The sequence below is a fragment of the Scomber japonicus genome, chromosome 17 (genome assembly GCF_027409825.1).
Source record: "Scomber japonicus isolate fScoJap1 chromosome 17, fScoJap1.pri, whole genome shotgun sequence".
Lineage (NCBI taxonomy): Eukaryota > Metazoa > Chordata > Actinopteri > Scombriformes > Scombridae > Scomber > Scomber japonicus.
In genome coordinates, this window is record NC_070594.1 from 19,890,343 (window position 1) to 19,904,113 (window position 13,771).

At 38.7% G+C, this 13,771-nt stretch overlaps 1 protein-coding gene across 1 annotated transcript in view; it reads right to left on the minus strand.

Annotated features, from left to right (window-relative positions):
- Positions 1-13,570: 13,570 nt before the first annotated feature.
- The window catches only part of LOC128377465 (glutamate receptor ionotropic, kainate 2-like), a 62,333-nt gene continuing 62,132 nt past the window's right edge, over positions 13,571-13,771 (minus strand). The window contains 1 exon segment of the mRNA XM_053337417.1: positions 13,571-13,735. Coding sequence (XP_053193392.1) covers positions 13,571-13,735 — 165 coding nt within the window.

Sequence of the window (13,771 nt, forward strand, 5' to 3'; positions counted from 1 at the left end):
AAATCAAATAACTTTGTATGTTATATCAAACTAGCTCGTGTGTTTTTAAAAGCTCTACGTAGACAACCAACTTTTTTTTGGTATGTTTCTATACCGAAGAGTTTGGCTTTATTTTTTTTGAAGGCATTTAAAGGTTTGCTGAAGTGCTTTGCTTTCGTAGTAAGAGGGACTTATTGCTGAAAGCGCAACACTGCGGTTGTTTTGTTTTTTTAATGTACAGCTTTTTGAATGTGTGCGTGCGTTAAAAATCAAATCTCAACAATGCAGCATGACAGTACAAAAAAAAAGAAAGAAAAAAAAAAGTGAATGACCAAACCACACAAGTGAGCACAGCCCATGCTCAAATCTCTATGGAAACAACATCTTTTTGTATGATGTATTTTTACATTTTTACACACAATTCCTCTCAGGATGATGAACTGTTCTCAGGGAATTAACCAAAAAAAAGTGTATTTTATTCTTTTGGGAATCATCCACTGACTGACTGAACAAACTCTGTTAAGCAATGGTGAAGAGACATACAGTATGTAACCGATTCATGTACTGATATTAGCAACTACCTCTTGAGTTATACATAGTTGTGCATTTCTTTTTTTTTTTGTTCTGTATATTTTTTTTTTGATGAGCTTGTATGATTAACTGTAGGTCTCTGTTGTACTGAGGTGTTGTGTGAGAAGTTCCCTAATGTTGCCACAGACTTCCTGGTCTTCCTTCCCAGATTTGATGAGTTACTTTTTTTTTTCTTTTACTGCAAAATTCTCTTTTTTTGTTTACAGCAAAAGCCTACCTCATATGCGCTGTTCCTCCACAAACTCCTTACCTCCTCCCAGCCCCCTCTACCTACTCCATGCAGTTGTTTGTTGATGAAATTGCCACTCGTCATCGCACTAGAGTCACGTGGCATTTTTCAACGAATCAGCCCTGAAATGGCTTGTCACTCCTGACTCCAAATATATCTTACAATCAAACCCCCTTTTGAAGGTTTTACGCAGGTTTTCAGAAGGAGCGTATTTGTCTCACACATCCAGGGTGACATTTTTTGTTTTGCCAGCTCTGTGTTTGTCATTATACACTCACCATGTAGCTGCACACAGCCAGTGAGTTTACCTCAGTTTGTTGGGCAAGCTAATATAAACATGTTAAATATGAAATATTTTACATTTCCGTGTGAACACATTTTGAAAAGTCATGGAATGTTGTTTTTAGTTTGTAAGTATTTTATCATAACCATTTTTGTAACCACTTGATATGATGGGCTCATGGTGGAAAAAAAATAGGATTGTACTTCGCACAAGGAGTGCCTATCTCTATGTTTTGTTTGTCTGACCCTATTACCAAATAGATATTTTCCTCTTTTTGGCCTTCATAGTAAATGGCCTTTGTCAGCCATTTTTACAGCCTCAGATAATCAAAAGTGGTGTGCTTTGGAGATGATGCCCCTTTTGTTGCAGACTACATTTGCAGTTTAGAGTGGCATTGTGATCAGTTATCATGAAATCAGTAGATTTTGTACTAATGGTGACATTGAATAGACGTCATTTAAATTTTTTTTATGAAGATGAATATTGTTATCAGTACCTTTTTAAAAAAAAAACTAACTCATGAGATTAAATATTGATTTTGCATATGATCACAGTATTACAGTTCACACTCAGCTGAGAGAATTACTACGTTGCAGTGGGCCTACATGTGGAACTGAATGCTTGTTTATGCCAGTTACGAACAAAAATACACGATCACAGTAAAATATAGTGATATTATTGTTAATTAGTAGCTTTATATTTTCTTCCAATCAATGTAACTACTGATTGATCTCTTGTTTATTGTCCTGTTCAGTATTCGACAGAGCCAAGAAATCCCTCGCGTACAGCACAAGTGACTGTAAAAAAGAGGGAGTAATAATCCAATGGTTATTGTAGGATTTACAAATTGGTAGGATGGTATAGTTAAATTAGTTTCTCACTTGTCATGAGTTCTGAATCATGCAAACATGAGACAGCAGAAGCAAAGAGTCTTATCCATGCAATCATGAAAAAATGTAAAATAAGGTTTTAAGATCAAGACCTGAACATTTATGATCCTGAATGTACCAGTTGTGTCTCAGCAGAAGGCTCAGGCCAAGAAAAGGGAACATGATATTCTCAGATGTGACATGCTGCCACAGAATACACAAAGAAATGAAGAAAGATCTGGTTAGAAATGTGTTACAACCCAAATGCAGCTGCACTGTGGCTTCTTCACTAGAAACCAATCTAAGAATGGCACTGGTGAATTTCTGCCCCACAGTGGCGGTATGGAGAAGTGACAAGTCTGACAAAGAGGGATTTACCTGCTGCTGTATGTGGCATTATGCATTGTTCAAAGGCATTGTAGAGAAGATTGTATCGTGTCACATGACCTCATGATTGTGATATTTATGGAGAAACCAGTATAAATCTGAATAACTTGTTTTAATCTTTTTATTTCATAAAGTAAGAACTGTGTTGACAGGATAATTCATGCTTTTACCTCACATTAAACTGCAGTTGCATGGTTTATCTCTGTAGAGACTTTTATACAACTATACTTAAAATTGGGCTGATTTTGTCACTATCCGTTGAAAACAATGAATCACCTTCGGTTAAGAAAAACAGCCTTGTTTTAAAGGAATAGTCAGACAATTCTGGGAAATAGCTTATTCATTTCTGGCAGCAAATTAGATGAGAGGACTGATTCTAGTCCCAACTGTAATAGGAGCATTAATCATTCAGTTTATCTGAAAGATTCAAAATCACTACATTTGGATTTCATCAAGTGTGTTAGCAGTGTCTATATTTTCAGAAGCTTACGAGGCGATAACTGCTAAAACACCTGGCTAGAAAACAAAAAACCCAAGAGTCACGTGAATATTACATTCATGCAATGAAGAAAAAAACCCCTGAATTATCCTTAATAAGAAAGGAGACAGACAGGATGTACTATGCCATGATCCCAGACTGGGAAACCTCAGCAGTCAGCCTCACTGCTCCCTCATGTGGTCATTGAGGAGATGACTACAAAAGGACTGAAGTTCACATACCTCAACTGCTGCCTTCATTGGCTGCTCTGTGCTTTGCCTTGACTGGATAAAACAATGTATTCATTTATGATGTTTGTTTTTTTAACTGAACTGTAACATGCTGGATTCATATTGTGTGATGTACATGAAATCATTCTGGAAATTGGACCTCTGAGGACCTAGAAATCCAACCAAGGCAGTAAAGTGCAGATACCTCTTTGTATTGACTAATAAACCTCACATTTCTCATGTTTATGTTTTTATTCTCTACATTGTGGCCAGAGGCAGTCTTCTGAGTTCTCTTTCTCTGGAGTCAAGAGCCAAGCACTGATTGCTTTTGAATGGGGAAAAAAATGTTCTTCTATGTGCATATCACTCATTATTTTAGCCCCAATATAAGTGTACTGCCTTTTTTATTTCTGTGAATCTTGGATTGGATTTTTAAATATGTCTTAAATGTTTTACTTGATTGGAAAATAAACATATTATATGGACATTAAAGTATGTATAATTTCCTACTAGACACTGAGGTTGTTTAATGCTTGCTTGGATCTTCACTTCTGTGTCCTTCAGATGGTAAATCACCCTCTCACAGACATTTGCACACACACTTGCTTTACTTTAAAGATGTTTTAAAGCGGCACATCAGTGATTTTACACATCAAGATCAGTTTACTAATTGTGGTAAGTGAAAATAGTTGTTAATGTCTTCTGTCATGGGCTTAAAGACTACAAATTTATGTGGAAAAACTGGGGGTTGTTGAGTATCACAGACATGAGCATTCAACAGGAAGGGAGGGTTTCATGAAAGATGCTGTCTAGTTGCATTATAGGAAGTGTCCAGCATTTTTTGAAGCAAATTAGGCACAATTAAACTCAGCGTTCAGGCTCAGATTTACACCTAAATCTATGGCATGAGTTTTTATTTTCTGGCAGAAACAATATTTCACTTCCAATGGTTTGATCCCCGACTCATCCTCTCTGCATGTAGACCCTTCATGGTAGCTTGTTGCCATATATGTGTGTGTGAGTGGGTGAATGAGTGGCAAAAAACATATTAAAGCACTTTGGATAAAAGCACTATATAAGCAGCCATTTACCATTACTCTACTGTACTGACTGACTGCTAACCTTGTAACCGTTTCAAAGCTGACTCTGGGATCCACTCAGTAGATTATAAAGTAATTGACTATGGTGTTAACTATGCATCCCAGCACATCTTCATGCAGGATATTGCCCTAACAAGAGTGGTCTGACTGCACAATGTTGTCCTGAGGCAACAAGTGAAATACCACTGTTTTACATACTGGTGCACAGGCATATTTTTTATTAGAATTTAAACATTTTAAAAAGTGATATTTATCTTTGCAGGCACTATGTCATGTATGACATTTCTTCTTGAAAGGACAGTTTGACCCCCACACAAAAGGTCAAAACACTTTAGTCCCTTATTTCAAATGGACACAGACATGTCTTGCGATATCTTTTTTTTTTGTTTGTTTAAATAAAAAAATTAAAAACGGGGTAGTGTGAGGTCAAAAATATGGTTTGTTGCCTGAGGGTCATACCATGTCATGCCATAGAGAGTTAAACAGACATTTTACTTTACTACTTTAAAACAATAATTTGTGCCTTATATTGTTTTCCCTCTCTCCTCATTAAAAATTCCAGGAACTATGCAAAATATTGTTCAAAACTGTTGAATATAAGGTGTCACCTACCTCTCAAGAAGTCTGTTCTCAGTTCAGGTTTCCGCATCACAACGGACCACGATTTGCTCAGAACTGGTTGTGATGTCACAATCATGCCCAACTTAAAGGTGTAGTGTGTATAATTTAGTGGCACCTAGTGAAATATACTTGGCAGGGATGAAATATAATATTTATAAGTATAGTTTAATTAGTGTGAAAATAAAAATAATGTTTTAATTACCTACAAAGGAAGTATGTCCTCTTCAGTGGAGCTCGCCATGTTCCAAAGTAGGTCAGCCCTGAACAGACAAACCAAACACTGGTTCTAGAGAGGGCCTTTTGTGGGTTTTTGTGGCCAGTGTTGGTTCTCATACATGCTTGGAAGGGCAGGGGATGGGGGTGTATTCTGTTGGTTTTAATATGTAACCTCACCACTAGGCGCCACTAAATCCTACACACTGCTTCTTTAAACTCAGATGTTAAGTGAGCACAGAGAAGCTTTCCTTCTCAGTAACTGAATGTAAAAACAGCCTTTTAGTGTCTGCACATTAAAGCTCAAACATCCAACTGTAGGAACAAAAAGAAAAATACATTTTTGAGAAGAGGGAGACTTTAACTACACCTATACTTCCTCTAACAAGTTATACAATCTTCAGGGTGACCTACAAAGAATACATTTGAATTGTTTGTGCTCTTGCTTGGTCTGTGAGGATTCCCATTAGCTACTGCCCCTATGGTTACTAATCCTTAAGTCTATACTTGGGGATTATGATATTACATGAAAGTCAAAGGCAATTTAGGGCCAATTAGAAACATATTAAAGATAAATACCAAGATAAATATCAATGTATACCTTTATTTGTTCTCTAAAATAATAATAAGAAATAAATCCAAATATGCCTACCTCATGATTACAAAAATCATCTAACTATCAACTAACTAATTTGTATATAAATGAATAATTGTTTAGGTCATTTATCAGTGTTTAACAGTGTTTGTTTCTTGTTTCTTTTCTCTATTTCATATTATTATCAAATAATATCTCATAAGAAATAGAGTTTGTCACTGTACTCTGAGATATTACATTTAGGGTTTTTCATTATTTGACATCTTATAAATAAAACAATCAGTGAATATACACAATAATTAATGGATAAACTGGTGATGAAAAATGTGTTAAATGCAACCCAACAAAAACCCCATCAAAATTCATTTTCTCACATCAACCTGCTGTGTTTTTTCCCCTCTAAGAGCTGTTTGAAACCACTTCAACTCATTAAATTCCTTCTACCTTGTATTTTTTGACCTTGAGGAACATCCTTTCTTTATGGTCCTCCAGTTGCTGATAATAGAAACAGTAAAACACATCACACACAGCTCCTACATGTCAACAAAACTCAAAATAAGTGAGGACAGACTGAGTGTGAAAGTGTTATTTGAATCGAGGGTCTGAGGAGAGAGGATGTTGTTTTGCTGTACAGACTGTAAAGCCCCCTGAGGCAAATTTGTGATATTGGGCTATACGGATAAAAATTGACTTGACTTGAAGTGATGGAAAATTAGTGTTGTTGGGGTCTCCTTTCTGTCCACTAGGGGGGAACCTGACACCACTGTATCATCGTTCCCCCTCAGGCCTGTGAAGGACACAGCCAAAGCAGATTAATCACCTCAACACATCTGACTCACCAAAGACGCTGGTGTTTCTTTACAGCCCTCTCTCTATTCTCCTGCTCCTCTTTAATGGCCCAGCGCCATGCTTTTTATAACCAGCTGTCTCTCTCCTAAGCACATGAAGGCTTGAGGGGGTCCATTAAATAAACGCTCTTTGTTTACACTTTCCCTTTGTTACCCGCCATCATTTTCATACAGCTTGCCTTTTTTCATATACCATCTCTGGAGATGGCTTCTTCAAGGTCAGTTATTTTTAAGGCATGAGATATTGGAGGTATCGCGGGGATAGATAAGGATAGAGAGAACTAGAGGATAATACAGCCGGGCCTTTGCTGCAAACAGTACAGTGTGTGATTTCAGGATGTCAGAAGCAGTATGGAGGCCAGAGAGAGTGCATTTCTTCCTTGTCTTTCTCTCTGTCGTTCCTATTCTTCATTCCTAAACTGCACGTTGACCTTTGTTGTACCGCCTCCAGGCTGTATGCTTTAACCTTTCCATTGAGATAGAAGGGGCCCCTGTGCTGGGAATACAAGATAAATCACAACTGTTGTCTGTTAATGCGACAGACAACAACACACACTGGCACACGAGCACTGTTGCAACCCTTGTCCTTTCTCGCAAAAATCACCTTGTCCCCAAAAACTCACGTGCTCACACGTATATGCCCATGCCTCTATACAGGACACATCATGTTCACAACATCAGCGCACTGGGCTATTATATCTACAAGTGCAGCCCTGAATTATTCATCCTTCATTAAAATGCAGTAGGCTATGAGTAATGATAGCCAGGAGTGTGTTTTTGGGTGTTCTTTTTTAGAGTAAAACACAGGGGTCATTAGGAGTCATTTCTGGTCAATTTTGTATGATCAACCATGCTCCAGAGAAAGACAAAAAAGCAAAGGGAAAAAAACCCATTTACTTTCTGTGCATTGGGAATTCATGTAGAAAGAGATCAAAGGGGACAGACAAAGAGATGAGAGAATCGACATCTTCTCGTCTCCATTTGGCTCCCTGCGAGAGGAGGAAAATTACTTTAAAGCTGCTGATTGATGAAAGAAAAGGCGTTATGCCTGATGTATTCCTCCAGAGGCGGCATCAACAGTATGAGTGACTCAAAGGAAGAAGGAGGGAGTGGGAGGGTGGGGGGGGGGGGGGGGGACATTTGTTTGAGTGAACCTAATGGGGGATTTTGGTGAGAGTGCTATTTGACAGCAGCGAACAAAACAGTGATTCCCCCATCAGGAGATGTGACTGGTTCGACACTCTACACTTTTAGTTCCTGTGTGTGAATACAGAAATGCTGCAGATGTAGTAATCGGAAATTGACCTCATTTGCAGTATCAACCTGGGGATTTAATCTAACTGAGCACTAAGATCTTTAAAATGTGCTCTTGTGTCATTTTAGGGCACCTTTGTATTTTTCTCAGGAACAGACTGTGGCAGAGGTCATGGAAATGAAATAGCCTCCAAACTGCCCAGTTTTTCTCACCCCTGAACAGATAAACAGCGCTTTCATTTTTTTTCTGACAGAGCTGTCAAAGAATCCAGCCCACCATCCTAGTTACACATGAAGCAAACAGAAATGAAAACATTGTCAGCAAAAGACTCATGGGGTAACAGAGACGCCAGGAGCACGGTGAATCACTTAAGCAAGCTGTGCTCTTCCATTCTGCAGCTGCCACCCACCACAACACATCTGCCACTGGGAAAAAAACACTCCAATAGAAAACCACATCCAAACGAATTGCCGCATGACACAAAAGATCACTTCTTCAAATTGAAATTCATTTGCAGTCGAAACAGGGCTCGTACCCCTGGGCGCACTGTGGAAACCCGTCGTACAGGTGGTGAGTGGTGGGCTGCACATGCAAACACACACTCACCTGTACAAGACACACTTAGTTCCAGTACGTCCATTAGATTTGTTTGTATGGGAACCAGTGGTTCCTTCAATAATCCCCCCTCCCACACATACACCCTAATTCATAACAAATCATCACTTTTCAAGCAACAACGCTACTGTGATTCCTCTTTTATTGCATTTCCCCAGGATTTAATATTATACATGCTAAACTCCATAAAAAGGAGTCAAAGCTCATTTCTAAACCTGAAATGTCACCAGAGGGGGAATCATTCACCACAGGATGAATATTGCACCAAAAAATAGCACTAGCTTTGTTGATATGAGCCACATGGTAACAAATTGTTAAATTATTCAAACAGACAATGTCAGGAATCTCTGACTAGAGGGAGTGGAAATAAAATGTTAAAATCCCCCCCCCCCCCCCCCCCCCTCACACACACACATTTTGTTTTAGAGCAATATGTACTCTATCTAATAACCAACAAAAAATAATCTTACATGTAGGTAAATGTGCAGAAAATGATTATTTATGGCAGCCGATGACAAATTCCTAATTTGTTTTTATTATTAGTTAGTTATAATTTCATATTTTTGTCCCGATTGACACAAATGATTAAAATTGTGTCAGTTTTCACATTATTTGCTTAAATATCTGAAAGTTTAATTAACTGCTTATGCTTGCAAATCTTACTTGACTAGTTAAAACCATGTATTTTTTAAAAAAATGGTAGTTTTGTATTTTTCAGATAAACTGAAGGAATAAAGGGTACATTCACATTTTTTCAAGTCACCTCCAAATGCACTTGCATTTTAAGTGATGGGGGACAAACTCCACACTCCTTGTTTTGAAGAAAAATGTATTTAAAAGTTTATCTTAAAATGATATGAGGTTTCAGTTGTTTGAGTCACTGAAGTGGATATATTCTACAGCCTTTTTCATTTTTAACTTTTGAATACATATTTGCACAGGAAGGGGACTGTGGATATTGTCCCCCATTGATTATACTGTTAGTGCATTATGAAGTGATCTCTTAATGGTCAGTATGAATAGGAGGAATGATTACTGCAAGAAAAGCATGCGTCAGTGTTCATTAGAGCACCTGACTGATGTTTTAGGACATACTTGAAAATTGTGAAGCCATTCTTTAAGTGTTCCTTTAAGGGTTGAGAAAATTATCCTATTGTTGAATGAACACTTAAAAAGCTATTACCTGAAAAATGCATTGTTACAATATTGAAAATAGGACTGCTTTTCTCTTTAAAAACATGATGGTGAAATATTGTTTTCACAGGACAAAAGATCTTCTTCAGCTGCAGTAATTTGCGTGTTTATACTGAACTGCATGTTGCACTTGTGTGATGTGTGAAATTCTATTATACTGTATGAAATGACTATTTCACAGTGGACTTACATGGTTCTTAATATGGGATTGTGAATTATTAAAGTGTAGGGAAATGAGCAGTGAAATACATTTCCTCCTTTCACAAAACCTTCCCTGGCAGGTGCTATTAGCCTATAATATCTGTATGACAAACCAAAGTCACATTCAGAAAGCAATTTTCTGTCCACAACGCAATCTCAGCCATTAATTGCCAAATGAACAAGATGTTATCCAAGGATACCTTTCCGATGACCACTTAGGAAAAGGAGGAAGAGGACTTAATATGATGGAAATAAGTGTGACAGACTAAACGGTCCCTGCTGAACGCACTGACGCGTGTTCTGACCTTCCCTGTCAATCTGGAGGGCAGACAGGGTGGCCATTTATGTTGTGGCGGCAGAGCTCAGGCTGCAGAAACAGTTTTCATCATTACTCCCACAAAACCTTGTCAGAGACCCAGAGCTGTCTGACGGCCCGCCGCCTGTGGGAGGGAAATAACAATAAACAATGAAAAATCTGAGAGTCAGGAGGTGTGGAACATTTCTTGGGCCTTCTTTTTTGAGACTCTGCAGTCTCCTATGTATCATTATGAATTCTACATACTTACGGTCATCTTGATTTCTGTAATCTCAGAGGGGATATTTCAGGAAGTCTGTGGCACAAAGCTACGGCAGGTGCACAGATGCACTAGCCAGAAAAATAGCTGCCCGAACATGCTTACAAACCTGATTTGATTAACTATTTATCTAATGTATTCATTTTGATGATACAAATCAAATCTTTTGGGCATTTAATCAATTAAAAGAGCCTGACATTTCTGAATAATACAAGACATAAAGCTCATCAGTATGCATGATGGCATCAGTTGATGCACTCCAAAATGAGTTCCCAGCACACACCCACCTGTGTCCTCTGTTCTTTTGATACCAGGAGAGTAAAAAAAAAGATGTACAGAAGATACAATTATGACATTTTTTAATGGCATTATTTGTAAAACCTTGCATCAATGTCAAATTCCATGAGCTCGTATTTGTTTTCAACAGGACAGTTAAGCCTTTGGAGTCGTTTCTAATGAATGTGTCCAGGTATTCAATCACTTCAGCTTGCACCACTAGATCTAACTGCGTGGAAAATGACAAGCAACACTGGTAGAACGCCAACGAGTTTCAGGATTATGCCTTCCTCCACTTCCTCCATCAATTTTCATAATGTCTGCATGTGATCATTTCAGTCTATCCCTTCATGTACAACTGAGGTGTCGTCACAAGCGTTGGCCCTTGGGTGTGGGTGTATATTTGTCTCAGACTAAAAGGGGTAGAGTGGGAGGTCAGAGGGTCAGTAATGAAGCAACCTACCAAGGATGCTTGTCATTTCACAACATGTAACAGAGTTAACAGACGAGTGGTGTCGCGGGGGCCTGATGTGATCGTGTCACTTTGTGAAGAGAATACACGTCTGGAGACAATTAGTTGATAAATCAGCTGCTCTGACTACAGGCTTTCATCGACAACAGGCTCCTGAGCTGCTCACATGAACAAACAAGGAAGAGGCAACACTTTGGCAGGAGAGACATTTTGCGATGGTAACATACAGTAAGCTCCTTAAAGTGGTTGATTATTACCATGTCACATTTACTTTACACATTTACATTCACAAGTGGCCCATAATTTAGGTCCACAGTACAAATGCAGTTAAGGAAACAATCTCACCAAAATGCCCATTTTGGAGCTTTTTTTGAAAAATCATATCACATGATGTTCATCAGTAGGTGGAGTTGTCCAGTTGGAAATGGAGATGTTCAAATTTCCATTTTTAGTTGGACCGCAACAATGTGGGCAGCCCTTCACATGCAAGTGACTGAGTGATGAAGTTACACCATTGGTCATCTGGCCGAGTGTAAGAGTTTTCCCACTGGCTGTTGGGGGGTTCGTCATCAGGGTTTGTCACACAGCACTTCTAATATTCACATTGGATGCTAAATGTTTCCTAGGATGGTGCCCTACTTTGCCTGTGATTGGCTAGTACTCATTGCCTTTGATAGTTGTGTTGGTTAGGTTTAGGCATATGGAGTGAGATTAGTTAAGTTTCAGGGTAAGTGAATCTGAGGTGGAGTAGGATGGGTCATGACTTTATTACACAGGGCAAGTATTACCTGGGGACCTCATATGATTTAGACATTATTCCCCCTCCCCTCCAGATTGACGTTTAATATCTTGAAATTCACATTATAAATACTATCATAGTGTAACAAATTGTGACTTTAACTCCGTTTGCTGATGAAGATCATGTGATGTGATTAAAAGCTCTATATCTTGTCACTTTGTCACCCATTATTATGTTTTAAAAGCAACAACTATCTGCCGGTGTTTCAAATAAAGTGACTTTACTCTTCTTCTAATGTGGTAAATTGCCTCATTATGTTTTTTTTATAGAGACATTCAGTTTAATAAATTGAGAGAATCTGATTTGTATTGGAAATGTGACGGCCTAACAGAAGCATTTACTGCACTGGGAGATTGTGTTCATTAGTTTAGAAAAACAAGACGTCTAAGATTTCATAACAGTCAAAAATCCAATATTTTTTTTTGCAGCCCACTAGCTTAACAAGCTCATCACTTAAAGAACATTATGTTTATCCTTACCACAAGCAACATGTGGATGTTTCACTACATCTTTCACGGTGACTCATCATCGCTACCGTTAGCTGCAGGAGCACCGTTCCAATTTCTGGAATGAGTCACCATCTTTCCTACTTTCAGCATTGCCTTCGAGGAGCAGGACCAGTTTAGAAATCTCAAATTTACTTTAGAGATTCATTGTTAAGCCAAAAAATCCACCACATTGTCTCCAGACTTATATATCCCTCTATATATACAACTGGCCTCACAAAACTAACAGACAAAAGACTGTATCTCTGAACGATGAGAGAGATGTACCCTACACAGCAGAGTTTGAAGCCCCGTAGCCGCCACTTTTTAGAGTTTGAGGGCTGAGTTGGTATCTGCTACATATTTTTGTCCACAGGAGGGGCTACCATGATACAAAGTACTACAAAACTTCTTGTTCTTGTACAAAAACAAACATTTTTGTAGAAATCCTGCATTTAAACAACAACTGATACAGAGTGAAAACTGCAGACCGCGTGTAAGGACGGACATGAATGAGAACTTTGACAGTATACATTGCTTTGTAGAGGCTTTGAACGTAACAGGCATGGTAGAAAGTTCTTTACAATGGCAGAACTTTGGCACGAGAAAGGCGTTACAGAAGAAAACGATGAATATTTGACAAGGTCAGCATAAATGTTTCCAAACTAAATAATCACTTTTACACATCAGTTCATAGTAAACCATTTGTCACTGAATATCGTTCCCTTTGTTGTTGTTGTGAGATTAGTGTTTGTTCAAATCATTTGCAAGAAACTGAAGCCACTGAAGGGAGGGACCGATGGGGTCACATACATGGAGGTAAGACAAAAGGGCATTGACATCAACAGAAAAAACTACATCTGGCGTTACTGTCACAATAGAGTTTCCCTTCTGCACAGGTGTCAGATGAGAGTGCGTGTGTGTGTGTGTGTGAATATATGTGTTAAATGTATGTGTGTGTTACGTCCACTTCTAATGTGGACCAGACTTTTCTGTTTTCTCCCAAACCTGCTTGGCTCCCCTCTCAATTTACATTTATCAATTTATAGAGTCCTTCCTTTCCAGCTCCCTTCAAAAAGTGAACGTCACAGTGAGGTGACAGTGCTCAGGCATCTATATTTCCACAGGAAACATCTGTCTACATAAGCGAGTGGGTTCAAAAGGAATCCTGTTTGGACTGCTAACCTCAGTCTGGGGTTAAGTCAGTATTAATTTGACCCCTTCTCCCCCTTCACGGTCTTTACTGAGGGGTGTTTTTCAGGGTGTGTTCAGCATTTATGCCATGGTTTCCTTTCCTGGGAGTCTCCTGTCATTGAACGTGTGCATGTTGATGACCTCCTCTGTCTTAACAATGACGGGCGGCTGAGGCTTCTGTTTGAGGCGGCGCTGGCACTTCAGAGACACCCGCAGCTCGTCCATCATGGCACTGCAGAATGATCGCTGCAGAGGGCAAACAAGAAAGAAAGAAAAGTTACA